This window comes from Protopterus annectens, chromosome 4.part0, assembly GCF_019279795.1.
Source record: "Protopterus annectens isolate FY-2018-M chromosome 4.part0, PAN1.0, whole genome shotgun sequence".
In the NCBI taxonomy this organism is placed as follows: domain Eukaryota; kingdom Metazoa; phylum Chordata; order Ceratodontiformes; family Protopteridae; genus Protopterus; species Protopterus annectens.
Genome location: NC_056733.1, coordinates 45,827,419 through 45,843,122, shown reverse-complemented (window position 1 = coordinate 45,843,122; position 15,704 = coordinate 45,827,419). Strand labels below are relative to the sequence as shown.

Below are 15,704 nucleotides of genomic sequence, written 5' to 3'. Positions count from 1 at the left end.
TTTGGGCCTCTCAATGCAAACAGAACCCTTTTACAGCCCCCATTCCAGTCGTTTTAGATTTTTTGGCTGGTCTCTTTCAATCAGGTGCAAGTTCTTCCACCATCAAGGTTCAACTGGCTACCATCTGCAATTTCCATGTAGGCGAAAATAAGGTTGCTCTGGCCTCTGCCAAATTGTGTAAAATGTTCCTGAAGGCACCTTTCTCTTGTGACCTCCAGTTAAAGAGATTGTTCCTCCCTGGGATCTGACTTTAGTCCTTCAAGCATTGACCTCTCCATCTTTCGAACCTGCTGGTTCAGTCCCTATGAAATTCTTGTCTTGGAAGATGGCATTCTTGGTTGCCATCACCTCACCTAATAGGGTTTCAGAGTTACAGGCCTTATCTTCCGTGCCCCTCTATTTGATTTTTCACAAGGACAGGGTTTCGCTGCATACAAACCCCTCCTTCCTTCCCAAGGTGTCCTCAGCAGCCAATATTAACCAATCTATAAATTTGCTAGTCTTCTTCCCAAATTTCCAAAATAAAGGCGAATATAGACTCCATTTATTGGACGTCCATAGACAGCTTCATTTTTACTTTCATAGGACTAAACTCTACCGAAAGTCGGATCAACTGTTTGTCTCGTTTTCAAAACCATGTTTGGGCAAAGCAGTTTTGAAAGTGTCCTTAGCAAGGTGGATCACTCTTTGTATTGCACAAGTATACAAGGACAAAGACTTAGCTCCTCCTGGCTTACTGAAGGCTCATTCCACTAGATCAGTGGCCACTTTGCAGCTTTCTGGTCAAAAGTACCTTTAGATGATATCTGTGCGGCAGCCACGTGGGCCAATTCATATACATTTATCTCTCATTATAAATTAGATTTGATTTCTAGAGGGAGAGCATCCTTTGGCTCTGTGGTACTCAGAAATATCTTTCCATAAGGGCCTCCCAGGAATACTAGTAGCTGAGGACTCTGTCCCATATGTGCAGAAAGAATGAAGTTAACTACTTCAGATAAAGAAGTTATGTACTCACCATAACGTTCCATCTGAGTAGTTAGACTTTCTTCTGCTCCTTCCCTCCCTCATCCCCCTCACTATTCAGGTCTTATACTGTTTGGATTGTGGGTTACGTTGCTAGTTAGTGACAGCAAACTCGATCTGGGGTTAGTCAGGAGGAAGTGATGTATTATAGGTAGGGGAGGAGCTTGGAGCTCGGAGCTGATGCTTGTAAAAGTTTTGCCGGCTCTGATCCGAATCATATCCGAATACCCATATGTGTAGAAGAATGATAACTACTCAGAACGTTATGGTGAGTACATAACTCCCTTTTCTTGCTGCAAATGAAGTAAGGTTGAAGAGTCCTATGTCAGTTTTTGTAGTGGGGAAGCATTGCTGCTGCAGTGACTATGGACCTTGCATTCACTAATGTTGCAGATAACACTCTTGAGTGTATAGGTCCTGACATTGGTGCCCAGGTACATGCATCCATCATTGGATCAGTAGAAGTTTGTTTGGCTTACCTTGTTCTTTGTTCTGTAGCTTGACATGAAGTCTTCATTTTCCAGTGATATCAGTTCCTCTGTGTTCTGCAACACATAATATTATCTTGAATTTTGAGAGTACAGTGAAGTATATGCATTGGAGTCCTTTCTGCACACACTCTCCTGTAGCATTGTCCATTGATGAATATCAAGCAGAATGCATGGTTCAAGAGTATCCATCTAGCTGCATCAGAAAAGTGCTGCCAACAAAGTCGTTCTATAACTCATAATGAGGGGTGTGTGCATATGCCACTTCCCCTCTTATTCTCAGATTTGCAAGTCTAATTTTGTTCTTGTAATATTTTGATTTCAGATTGTAAATATTTGTTTTTCTTTAACAAGTGTAACAGCTTTTGGATTGTTTATTTTTTGGCTTTTTATGATTTAGAAGGGTGGAATTTTTGAAATGAAACTTCTTTAGGCACAGTAGTGAGAGTTTAGAGTGAAGTGGAAGTGAGACTCCACTGAATAGTGGCACTGTTTGGTGAACGACTGCTGCCGAACCAGGATTCGAGAGGAAGCCACTTTGCAGTAGGACACACAAACGTAAACACTAAACCATTAATGTTATATGACTGTTCTTGACAGTGATCCCTTATTCCACAGACCCTGCATGCTGTTACCCAAAACGTTTTTCATGTGAATTCGGAAAGAAGATGTCATGTACACAGATTTAGGATCAAGGCATCTGAGCAAGGACAGTACTAAATGTTTGTGGAAATTGTTGTAATTTGTTGTAGGGAAATTATTTATTTATTCATTTGTTTAACTTGCTGATTTGTTTTCTTGACCAGGTAAGTGAATGGGTCAATAAATCCCCTTCAGTCAGGGCAAGCCACAAAACTAATACAAAACAGGCATATTGGAAATAAACGTGCAGTTATAAATTACTCACTTAAAAATAACATCATTCATAGTAGTACATAATTCAAATGTCAGTATGGACGTAACAACAATAAGTAACACAAATGAAATGTGCCAAAAATGCAATTATAATGTATTTACTACTCAACCAACATCAAGGAATGAAGATGTTCTACAATAAGTGGTAGACACCATTATGTTATTATTGTTACTCAAGAATTTATACCTGCTTAACCAATAGTATATGCATTTTTATTATTTATTTAGATGTAGCTCTCGTGCTGTGTGGGTGCGCATGCATGCATGTAGATGGATAATTTCTCCAAATGTATTCAGTAATAACTATGGGCTAGCTAAATGCCATCACAATCAAATTTAAATATCAGCAGCTGCATTAATGGGTAGCATGGCATTTGTCCTAAGGCACTCTGAGATATTTTAAAACTACAAAAGGTCAGTGCCCATTTTGTGTCAACAGATGTCTAATTAAACTTAGTGTCACTTTTAGCTCGGATGTCAGCCCTACAGTTTTGTTGAACACGGGCTTCCCAGTTTTGACGGGGGATATATATATATATATATATATATATATATATATATATATGTATGTATGTATATATATATATATATATATATATATATATATATATATATATATATATATTTGTGTGTGTGGGTCTACTTTGAAACATCTAAAACCCATAACATCTAATTTCATAACATTGAGACCAGAACATCTAAAACCCATAACATCGAATTTCATAACATTGAGACCAGAACATCTAAAACCCATAACATCGAATTTCATAACATCTAACACTACAAATCACAAGAAAATAACATCCCCTCCACATATGACAGCACCAAACTACCAAACACACTTTTGACTGCATTTCTGCAGGGGGCCAAGCCCCCCTTCACCCCCCTCCCCGTCAATTAAATATAACAACTCCAAGATCGCACTGCAGTGGGAAAAAGTTAATTTCCTAACCCCACTGTATTAAGCCCCCCTGCAGAAATATAGTAAAAAGTGTGTTTGGTAGTTTCGTGTCATTATATGTGGAGAGGATGTTATTTTCATATGATTTGTACTGTTAAATGTTATAAAATTCAGTGTTTTGGGTTTTAGATATTTTGAAGGGGACCCATATATATATATATATATATATATATATATATATATATATATATATATAATGTGTTTGAGTGTATGGGTCCACTTTTATATTTTGAAATACTGAAATTTCGAATTTCAGTATTTCGAGACCAGAATGTTGAAAGTGCAATTTTTCAAAACTACACTTTGTCGAATCTCAGTTTCTCTAATGTGCGATAGCTGTAGTGTGGTATGTATGTGATCGTGTACTGTCTCTTTAAGGATATTGTGCTTGGGGCTGATGTTTTGTTATGTATGAAGATTCAGGTAAGTGTTTAGTTTTTAAGGGTTTTGGGTAGAAATGTGTTTGTTTTTAGTTTTTGTAGGGAGTTTTAGGGGTAGGTTGGGGTACGTAGTTGAGACTGTATATGTGTGAGTGTTGTATGTGATGATTTTAGTGGGTCTATATGAATAGACCAAAAGATCACAACAGCGAATGTGTATGTACATCGACACATTTACGTCGATGTACACATTGAGCGAAACACCTAAGCGGCCACACAGGTAGGTAAAATTTAAACTAAGATATTAAATTAATTAGCTTTTGCAGGGAGGCAAGCCCCCCTGCACCCCACACCCCCCTATTTAAATATAAAAACTCTGAGACCTCACTACAGTGGGGAAAAGGATATATTTCCTTATCTCCACCACCGTGCTGCTGGCTATGAAACACATTCGGCGTTCCGGTTTTCGCCGTTTAGGTGTTTCGCTCAGTATGTACATCAACGTAAATGTGTCGATGTACATACATTGGCTGTTGTGATCTTTCATTCTAGTCATATAGACCCGATTTTAGTACGTGTGTAGTTTGTGTGGGTGTTATTAGTGAGTGTAAATATGACTGCAATGGGAGTGTAGGGCGGGTAAGAGTGCGTTTGTGGTTTTTTTTTAATTTTTTTCGAGTTAGTGCAACAATGGAGTTGGTATATATAAGTAGTGGGGGTGTGGGACAGTGCAAGGGGGTTTGCCCCTGCAGAAACATATGGTTGCATTTTCCGTTTTAGTTATTTACTGTTTTGTGTGTTATTTTGGGGGGAGGGTTGGATATTTCTTTGTTTTTATAAATTTCGATTTTGAGTGTGTTCATGATTATGTGATTTCGTTTTTTTTTTTTTTTTTTTTTTGAGGTTTTGATATTTTAGTCTCGAAATACTGAAATTCAAGATTAAAAAATGGACCCATATATACATATATATGTCGAATTTTAGTAGCTCGAGACCAAAGTGTCAAAAATGCACTTGGGCGAAAGTACAGAATCCCAAATGCGGAAATATTGAATCCACGGTTGTGGAGGCGTATACATACCGTGGGATTCCCTGTGTTCGTGATGTGCGGTGTGATATATGGATGTAGCTGGAGATTCAGGTAAGTGATGTTTTACTAGAGGTTTTGGCTAGGGATTTTAGTGTGTGTGAGTGTGTTTGGAGTTTTGAGGTGTGGGTTAGGGTAGGTAGTAAGATTATGAGTGTGTAAATGTTGAGAGTGGTGGTATTTGTACGTATGTGATGTGTGTTTGTGCAATGGGAGTGTAGAATGTGTAGTTGTGGTTTTTGTATGTTTGTGTTTTTAGTGCAACCTCGGAGTTGGTATATATAAGTAGCGGATGTGTTGGGTGCAGGGAGGCTTGTAGGGTCCATGTATGTGGTTTTTTTTATTGTGTTTGTGTGTGTTTTGTTGGTTTGTAATGTAGGGAGGAAGGTGTGGGTGTGTGTGTATGTGTGTGCTTGTTTGTGTGTGGAGTGTGTATGTGGGCATTCGCGATTTTGAATTTCACAATTTTGGGGTTTCTGTTTTTTCAGTGTTCAGCTTTACAGTCTCGAGATACTGAATTTTGATATTTCAGTATTTCGGTATTGTAAAGTGAAACCATATCTGTGTGTATATACATATATATATTATACATATATATATATATATATATATATATATATATATATATATATAGTAAGTACACCGCATTTCAAACATTATCTTTCTTATTTACTTTTTAATGCATTTTAAATCAGGCATTAATAGTTTTTGAATAATTTAATAATTGATGCCTCTTGTCACCAAAGATGGTGACTGAGCACATCTCTTTCAGTGCTCAACTCTTTTTTAAAAAGAATAGAACTGAAACAAAGTAAGCATTAATCTTGTTTTGCATTACTTTGTTGTTGTGTCTTTTGGCTTTTTCCCGGTTAGGGGTCGCCACAGCGGAACTCCAGTCTGCTAATGATTGGCAGTTGATTTTTACATACCGAGTTGCCAGCCCTGACACACAACCTTCAATGAAGGTACGCCCATTCACGCATGTCTCCACGCAGAAGACGCTCTAGCTGAGAGTCGAACTGGACAGCGTCTTACTGTGAGGCGACAATGCTACTGCAGCACCACCACCGCGGATCTACAAGTCAAAATTATTGAGAGGTGAAAAAGTTTTGCCCACAATTATTAGCACGACACTCACAAATTTCCAAAGTAGCCATCAACTAAATGTGCTGACCTTTTTCTGACTTTCGTTGCTATTTCATGTAGGCATATAGTGAACAGATAGTTAATGTATTTGTACTAAATTTGTACTTAATGAACAAATGATGTTCTTTTGATGTATTTAAATGTCACTATGTTTATTGCCATTTTAATTAACATTCATTTATTTTTATTTTATTTCTATTTGTGTTTGATCAGTGTGAGTTATTTACAGAATGTCAGTGAAATTACATAAGATCACACAATGTTATACTGGATAAGAACATCCATCCACAACCCCTTTTGCCTGTGGGGCTGGGGTGCCACCTCAACAGTGACAATCATCTAAAGCCAAGGTTCACCCAAATGGGTGGCTAGCCCTGCAGCCTTTTTTTTTTTCATACCACACACTCACACACACACACACTCACACCTATGGCCAGTTTGGAGTATCAACTCCACATACTGCATGTCTTTGGAATGTGGAAGGAAACCAGAGCATTAGGAGAAATCCACATGAACACAAGGTAGGGCATGCCGACTTTACACAAAAGGCACTACCAACCAAAAATGGAACTTGTGAACCTTTTGCTCAGAGGCAAGAAAGCTATCAGCTGTGCCACTGCATGGATGGGAGCAATCAGGAGTAATTTTAAGGATTTCTTCCCCCGGTTATACAGCTGTAAGCAATATAAAAATAGATTTCCCAAAATTTGGTAAAAACTATTAAAATAATGAGGCACCAACAAGCAACCATTTCAGAAATGATAGAAACCTCTAAACAAAACTTGTCTTGCATGCTTTCTCTTAAAATGCAGTACTCTTTAATCTACACTTAATAGACCGTTCAATATCTAGGTTTTGTATTAACGAGAAATTATGCCTGGAATAAGTTGTCTTTCTGGTGTTCAGTGAAACTGAAGCATTTTTTTTAAAAGAAGAGCAGAATACTGGGCTTTGAAAACTAACAAATGCTGTTATTTGAGTGATGATTGTATTTGAAGTGTTAGAAAGCATTTGGGCTTTGTTCATACTGTGCACCCTGCTGGGCTTCCACACTTCACAGGGGAAGGAGGCCGGTAATATTTTCACTTATTTACATCACCAGTGTCAGTCCATATGGAAAACAGAAGTAAATATAGCATTATAGAAGGCAATCCATGCACTGCCCCCTGTAAAGATTTGTACTCTGCCGTTTAAAAATCTGAAAAGTTACAAGAGAAGCATGTCAACAGTAGTTTTGACCTCTAAATTATCTGCAATGTCCCTCATACCTCTCAACCTTAGCAAAAGAAATCTTGAAGTCGGCAGTACTGGATCCAGTGTAGAGATGAATCAGCAAGGCCCAGAGAAGAGTAGTTTAAACAGCAGTTTTTGGTAACAGAGAGTACCAAATGATAGATCAAGAAAAAAGTGTGGCAACTGAGTTGCCTCAATTTCTGTTTTGCTTAACAGTGTTATAAAAGCTCAACAGGACAATAGTAGTGTCATTAGGCTGAAAACATGCTGTGTTGGGGAGAGAAGGCTTTACTGTGATTTATTTGAGAAACTGATAATGAATACATTTCTCTGAGATTTAAGAAAGGACAGGTACTACACTACATGTAGTATTGAACTACACCTGTAGTATTGTAATTTATGAGGTTAGTGGATGATCTACCTTTATGTAGATAATATGATGGAATTCTTTGTAGTGCTGGAACATAGTTTTACGTGATGGAGCAGTTCATCAAAATAAAAATAGGATAAGCTAGTGCATTTGTTGTACTTTTGATATACTCTGCAGGTATTTGGTCAGGGGCTAAGGAGTAAGTTTTAATTTTAGGATGTACCGTTTAATGGCAGAGATGGGTTTGAAGGAGAAGGTACTGTTGTAATTTATTTGAGATGAATGTTGGGAGCTTAGCTATGTCTTTGCCATTTTTTATTAATGAGGCTGCTGTCTGTATAAAATGGAAATTTAATTGGGAATCAATGTTTTCAGTTGGATTTAGTGTTGATGGTGTAGATGGGGATGTTTTTTTCCAAGGTTTAAGAAGCTGTTTATTGATGTCCACAAAAACCTGTGAGTAATTTGGTATTTATTTTTGAGTGTAAAATAGTAAGATTTTTGATCAGATTCACTATGGTGTGAAGTGCTGCCCTTCATTTTCATGTGTTCTGTTATGTAAACAAACTTTCCACGTTTTTATCCCACTGCTTTGTGTATTGTTTTTGTCTGCACAGATAACCACAGAGCAGGTTAGATTTGACACTTTTGGTTGTAAGGGGGCTGTATTCATGAATGATATTTAAGAAGGTTTGGTTGAACTGAGAGATAACAGCATGGACAGGTAGTATTTTAAGTAAAATCCTATTTCAGTGGGTTAGCTTGGAGATGAAACTGTCAGTGCTGAATTTAGAGAAATGTTTGCGTTGATTGTAGTGGTGTATTTTGAGGATGTGGTGTTTATGTTTAATGATGAATGTTTGGAGATAGTGTGTTAGGCAGGGTTCCATAAGATGTGATTTTATTAGGCATAAATGTGATCATCCCAGCTGAAGATTTGCTATATCTAGGTTGGAGTATTTATTAGTTGGGTGAAACCATACAATTGTATGGTGTTAGCAGGGCTGTCAGAGTTTATAGTCAACCAGTTGATGTTAAAGTCTCCTAGCATAATTGTTTCTTGTGAGATGTTGGAGGAAATCAGGCATAGAATATATTTAGTAATATACAGGGGGTATATGTACAACTGTAATAAGTGAGGTCCTGTGGTTACTGAATTTGAGTATCGATGTAAACATTTATGCAGTACTGAATTTTGGGATTGTATGAGGGAAAAGAGAAGAGTTGCGGATTATTTTTTTAAATTATAGCAATGCTTCCAGCCTTTCTGTGAATTCTGTCTGATCTGAGAATAGTGAAGCTAGGATGTAGGATTTGCTCATCTTTTATTTCTTGTAGCCATAAGGATATCAAGGGAGTGATGATCTGTCTCTGTCCAAGCATGAACTTCTGGGAGAGGAAGAGTTTATTAAACAACTTAGATTGGTATGGAAAAGTTTTAGGCTTGGGTGACTGGTAAACATAATACATTGTGTAGCATTATAAACATGAATATAAGACTGTATGGCATTTGTATAACAGAAATTCATGTACCTGTTTGGATCATGTGGCATGTGTAACAGAAAAGCTGTGTTACCATAAATATCCTCACCAAGAAAGACTTGTTCCAGATATAAACATAATACAGCAGATAAAATAAAGAGAAAGCTGCTTATATATGTGAACAAAAAGCAGGAAGTGATATATAGTCTCAATTCTAGTGTTTTACAGCAAAAGAAAAAAGTCCTTATAAGCTGTATGAATTCTCAGACATGCACAAAGAGCCAAGAGGTTTTGCACAGCTGTGTTAGGAAGGATTAGAAAACAGAAACTTTAAAATGGTTGGAAGGAGTGTAATCTTTATCACATATTTGATACCATAGGTAACTTGGTACAAACTAAAGTGATTGGCTGCATAACACAAAACCATTGATTACAAGATTGGAAGTCAGCCAGAGACACGTGCAAAACTGCTAGGTAGTAGACCGGCAGAGAGAGAGAGAGAGAGATGAGTGAAACTCTGACTGTGAATTAGTAAAAGCTTTCAAATGGATGTTTTATTTCACTGTAATACAAAGAAAAAGAAGCAAGTGACTCCCAACAAAAGTAACAGAAAAGCACGAAATCAGTGAACCTTGGTTAAAAGGCAGAGCCAATGCACATTCATATGTAGAGGTATCATATAAAGCTATTTCGTCTGCTTACAGAGTGGTAGTCTGACACAGGTGTGGGTCATCTTTCTAAAGCCAGGTCTTTGTCAAACTTTTTATACCAAATTTTTCCATTGCAAATGAAATATTGGGCCAGATTCAGTAAAATCTACTAAGTCTACATTGTTCTGAGTGAACAGACAAAACAGACATAACTCGCACCTTCTTCCTCCTAATTTTAGTTTTCCTACTGATATTCTTGAAGCTTTAAGTACTGACAGGGATTCATAAAGTTTGCCACAAGTGTAGACTACATGGAAACTTAGTGTAATCTTTGAGTGATTAGAAAGCACAAAAAATGTGATAAGAATTTTATTGAATACATATCATGTACACTTTGTGTAGGCTTTAATGAATTTGCCCCATTATTTATTGTAGTAAATACTGCACACATTAGTTTTTTTGGTAAGAGCCACAGATAGCATGCAGATAACACAACCAATATACCACAAGGACAACAAACTTACCTTCAGTCTTGGACATAAGGAAAGGAAACTGTTTACTAATGGAGGTTAGCAGATCACCCTGGTTTGCTGTATACAAAGGGGTTGGTGCCGAGCTGGATCATGGTCAAATGGGGCCCTAGACACGGTAATGGACCCCCCGCAACCATTCCAATGTCCCATTACTTGGCTATTTCTCCTGTATTACTGTAAACACTTTAGACCTGTCAGTGTGCATACTATTTTATTTACTTCTACAGTGATTAATAGACATTTGGATTTAATTTAAAACTTTTATTTCAAATTTTGTAGCACAAACACCGATAGCCATTTGCTTCACAAACAATACAGTCTCACAGTGAAAACAGACTTAACATGAACAGTAAACTTCTCTACTCTTGAAACTCACATTTTGAAATTGCAGTCAAAGAAAATGCACCTGGCCTTTGGACAGTTTTCAAACCAGGGGCTCCTTGCACACATTTTTAGGACCATATGTGCATGCATGTGTTCTTAGATACACCTTCCAGATTGCATTAAATTCTATTCCTTGTATAATACAGCATCATTTGTTAGAATGTATTTTCAGTTCATTTTTTGAAACAAAATGTATGAATCAATAATGACAAAACTAACCATTTCAGTACATATCAACCATAAAAGGCTACTCAAACTTGTCATTACAGTCCACCAATATCAGTCAATATGCACAATCTCTGCAGATGTAAAAGTTATCTGAATAGTTCCACATTAGAGAGATCTGTAACTAATGAAGAGATTGCTACTGCCAAACAACTTATCAATTCAGTTTTTCATCTGCAAATGAAGTGGCTGCTGCCCCTGAAGATTTAATTGCCTATGTTAAAAAAAAAAAAAAAAAAAAAAGTTGATAAGCTGGTAATGCTGCAACAGGGAATGGCCTGGCAAATTGACAAGTTTGTAGTTACTAGGCATCTCATCCAAAGGAAGGCACACTCAGGAGTGCAGCATCCCCACCCTTAAAGTGCAGTGTCAACAATCCATCCACATTGTGTGGGAGTAGAACTTACAGCCTTCTGCACCAAAGGCAAGTATGCTACCTGTTGTACTACTAATACTTCTTTCAAATTCTGTAGCACAGACATCGGCCACCATTTGTTAAACAAAACAGTTGTACGTTAAAAATAGAGTTAGCATGAGCAGGAGTAAATTTCTCTTCCCTTAAAACTCAAAATTCTGTGAAAATGCACTGAAACTCACAGTTCCTTGAAAATGCACTGAAACTCACAATTCCTTCAGCAGGTTGGTAGTTGGTGTAGAGGATTCAGGCTGCTGTCACCTGTAACCAAAGTACAGGATTTGAGGCTGAGAAAGCTAATTGACTAGTCATCCATCCTTAACTAGGACATTAGACAAACACAGACACAGCAAGCGAGCAACTTACAAATGGACCACACACTGGCAAGGCAACTAATAAATGAATGGAAAGGCTATTACAAGTTTAAATTCCATGCATGTTTCTCCCTTGCAAGTGCAGAATGTGTTTACATTACATCTGTGCTGTATTAAAGATGCACAGATGCAGAGTGCATGTGTGTCTACTTAAAGGAGAAGTTGCCACCAAGATGCTAAGGAAGAAATGTTTAATTTTTTTTAATTAATTCAAAAGTAAATGTGGAAGCCCCCTGTCCAGCGTGCGCCCTAACAAACCATTGGGCCCTAAGCAACTACTTAGGTCGCCTAGTGCTGGATCCGGCTCTTAGTTGGCGCAGAGTATGAGTATGTGTGTAGTTATATAAATGATATAAAGGTGTAATAAAAGAGAGATTTAAAAAATAAAGGTGTAATAAAAGAGAGATTTGAAAAAGGAGGGACATCAGTGCTGTTTTTGATATTTCTTCTCATTACTACTACTCCTCCTCCTCTCTTATCATTTCCATGGTATGTAATTTTGAATCATTAATTTATCACATAAGCACTTTGTAAGAGTGGAGAAATGATTCAACCATGTTCTGAGCTTCTTAGGTGATGTTGCTAGTAGTTATAACTTTTTTGCCTATTCTTTTCCCCATTGTGAGAACAAGAGTGTTGCACGTTTTGGAGACAAAGTTGAGAACTATTTGCAAATGAAGAAGAAAAGTGGCAGCAGTAGAAGGTGATATGAGTTTGACCACACGCAGCTTTAAAGTGAGGAAACTGTGTGAGAAAGCAGTTAGGATGACTGAGGAGTTGCTAGCAGAAAAGGGGGCAATATCCACTTGATACAGTCAGTTGTTGGCATCCTCAGTTGGGTACCAGGCTTTGTTTTGTAAACCTCATTTTGTTAAATATATGAAAGGATGGAGACCATTCAGAACAGGGCAGCATATGTGTAAGGTACAAATGTCTATTAAGAACGAATCTGAAAATGTTTGTTGGTAAGGTACAAATGTGTATTAAGAACAAATCCCAAAATGCTTGTTGGTCCATGCTCTCACAAGCAAACATGCATTTTGCATTACTGCAGTAAGACCAAGTGCTAATCTATGTTGTAGCATTATCTGGCATTTCATTGTTACCACATGAGAGAATAAGACACATTTAAGAGAGAAACATGGAACTGGACAGGTGATAGACTTATTGGACAACTTACTTTGCTTGTTTGCCATTTTTATTGGATAAGCTTTGTGTACCTTTCTCTCCTTTCTGCTGTGAATTTTTCATTTGGTAATAGCTAGGAGACCCTTTGATGAAGAATGTTTTGTACTCTGGCAGCTGCAGTTTCTGAGTATGTGATCCCAGTTATACTAGATATAAAACTATTTTTGAACCACTTGCAGATACTCCATCAATCCATCAGATTTGGCAGAGTTACATGTGATCAAGTATGATGCTGAACAAGACATGGTTCCTGTGATCCTGTCCAACTGTCAGTACAGCTTAGAAAGCAAAGGAGAGACCTTACAGGACTTCAATCTGGAGAAGATTGAGCAGCAGATATGCAGCCGGTTCCTGCAAGGAAAGCCACTCATCACTTTAACGGTATGTTATTTCTCAGTTACAGAGTCAGAATGCGGTTTCCTTGGGGTTTTTTTTCTTTTGCTTGATTTTGGTGTAGTTACACCAGGCTGGCCATATTACTAATGACTGTGTAACCTCAGAAAGTCTTGTTTTAATGTTGCAGGATTACTAAAACCAAGTAGTAGTACTTGGAAAAAACATCACTTACCAAGAAGTCCTTGCTGGTGTAGCGGACTCTGTCAGCGCCTCAGCTAAAGTTGAGTGAACCTGCAGTAGTCATTGGTTGATCCTCAGACCACTTACCTGTCTGAGTTCCTCTGTTGTAGTCCTTTCAGCCAGCATGAACTGGGAGTCAGCCATATTGTCTTAGGCTGTTGTTCTATATAGGCATGGGAGAAACACCTTCTCTAGTTCGATGAGATTCTTCTTGGGATAACCAGGACAAGAGACCATTACACCAGGCAGAAATCCCTCCACCTAGTCAGTCCTCTTTTGCTAGAACACCTGTTAAGGAAAAACAAAAAAATAAACATTGTTCTTCTGATGATGCTATTACAGTTAAAACAAAGATGAGTTCCTTATCTTGGATAGACGGGCATTATAGACAGTAAATCATTGTTCAAGGAAGTCTTTACAGATGGGCATTCCCCTGGAAGGTTATTGGAGGAAATAAGGTCTGATGATTCTGACAGAGGTAGAGTTTCTTCTCCTGCAGATTCCTGAGCCCAGTTATCTGTGAAGAAAATTTTAATTCTTCTCTTCCTCTGGGGGAATTTCCTTTTAATCAGACCATTGCTAGGATGAATAAGGTATTTTTTATGGGAATAAATCGATGTTCCTGCAGAACTGCGGAGAAAGTATGACTTACTACAAATGGATGTACTGCATCCCACTCCTATCCCGCCTATATCCAACCCTGGGGGATGTGTTGAATGAATGCTGCCTCTACTCATCCTGAAACTCAGCTATCAGTCCCTAAAAGGCAGAAAAGCTGTATAAGGTGCCTCAGGCTAATAAATTTATTTTCTCACACCTGTGAAAGGGTCCAGCTGCCATTTCAACTGTGTCTCGTGCTGGCAACATGCTAGTCCTTCATACCAACCTTTCATCTGTTGACAAAAGGGTAAAATGTTAGACCATATAAGTTATTGAATGTTTTCTTCTTCCACTTTAGCCTTCAGAATTATGAATTGTCAGGCATGTATCTGGAAAAGTATGCTCTGTCATATGGACAGTCTGAGGGATTTAGCTTCCACTCTTCCTACAAAACAAAGCTAGCTTTTTAAGCAGACTGCATCAAAACTTGTTTTGAAGAGTGTATGATTGTGCAGATAGTGTATCTAGGGCTACTGATACTGCTACAGTGTTGAGAAAATATGCCAGGGTGTGTAACCAAAAGTTTGCTAATTAGGTAAACTCTGAAATCTTGGATTCCACTTTATATAAGGTTCATAGGTAGATACTAGGCTATCTGCCCTAGGGCATTTATAAGCCTAGCCAGAGTGTATTTGGCTTCCGCCTCCCTATTAGATTAGCCTACTGTGCCTCTGTAAAGTAGGTCACAGAAGGTACCCTTTTAAGATTAGTTTACTGTGCCTCTGTCTAGCAGGGACACAAAAGAGATCCCAGGGGTGAATTTGCGATTTCCCATCCACGCGTCCAGATTTCGCTTGAAGAGGGTCAGCGAGGGGCTATGTCTAACATGAATTGGGATTCTATTCCAGAGTGAGGGGAGCCTCTGGGAAATGAATCTGTCCCTCCAGCATGTCCTATTTATTTTTGTGCTGAGGTTTAGGTCCCTGGAGCGTGTAGCTGTAAGGGACTTGGATTTTTTGAGATGGAGCATGTCCATTAATTCTGGGTTTGACATGGCTTTGTACGTCAGGCATAGATCGCCTCTGAGTAGGTGGTAAGCAACTGAGTAGAGCTGGAGTTTCTTTAGTCGAGCTGCATAGGACATCTGTTTGTAGCCCATGATCCTTTTGGTGAGGTACTTTTGGGGTCTCTCCAGTTGCTGCAGGTGTCGGGTAAGGTACATCCCAAAAGGGGCATTGTCTTCAATTATGGGCCTGATGAGTGACAAGTAGAGGGGCACAATGACCTCTCTTGATCTAGATGTGAACCCTTTCATGATAAGGTGGGCTATATAGAAGGTCTTTCTAACCACTTTGGCAACGTGATTATCAAAGGAGAGATTACTATCTACGTTGGGCCCCAAATCTCTAATTACTTCTTCCATACTTAATGGATTACCACCTATGTGGTAATTTGTGGGCACCTTGTTTTTCCCAAAGGGGACGACTGTGCACTTTTTAGCATTTAGCTTGAGGCCGTGGCTCTGGCACCAAGAATCCGTCTCTGTGAGACCCTTTTTGGAGGATGCTTGTGTCAGCTGGAGATTCAATTATGGCCCCCAGTTTGCAGTCATCTACGAACTTTGTCAGCCATAATCCCCCCGTGTTAGCCTGAACCTCAGAGAAGTATATA

The 15,704-nt window shown here is 38.4% G+C and overlaps 1 protein-coding gene across 1 annotated transcript in view; it reads left to right on the top strand.

Moving 5' to 3' along the window:
• RNF213 (ring finger protein 213) overlaps positions 1-15,704 on the top strand; it is a gene marked incomplete in the record, with an annotated part of 2,890,576 nt that overhangs the window by 2,696,890 nt on the left and 177,982 nt on the right. The window contains 1 exon segment of the mRNA XM_044069632.1: positions 13,037-13,238. Within this exon segment, the coding sequence (XP_043925567.1) occupies positions 13,037-13,238 (202 nt within the window).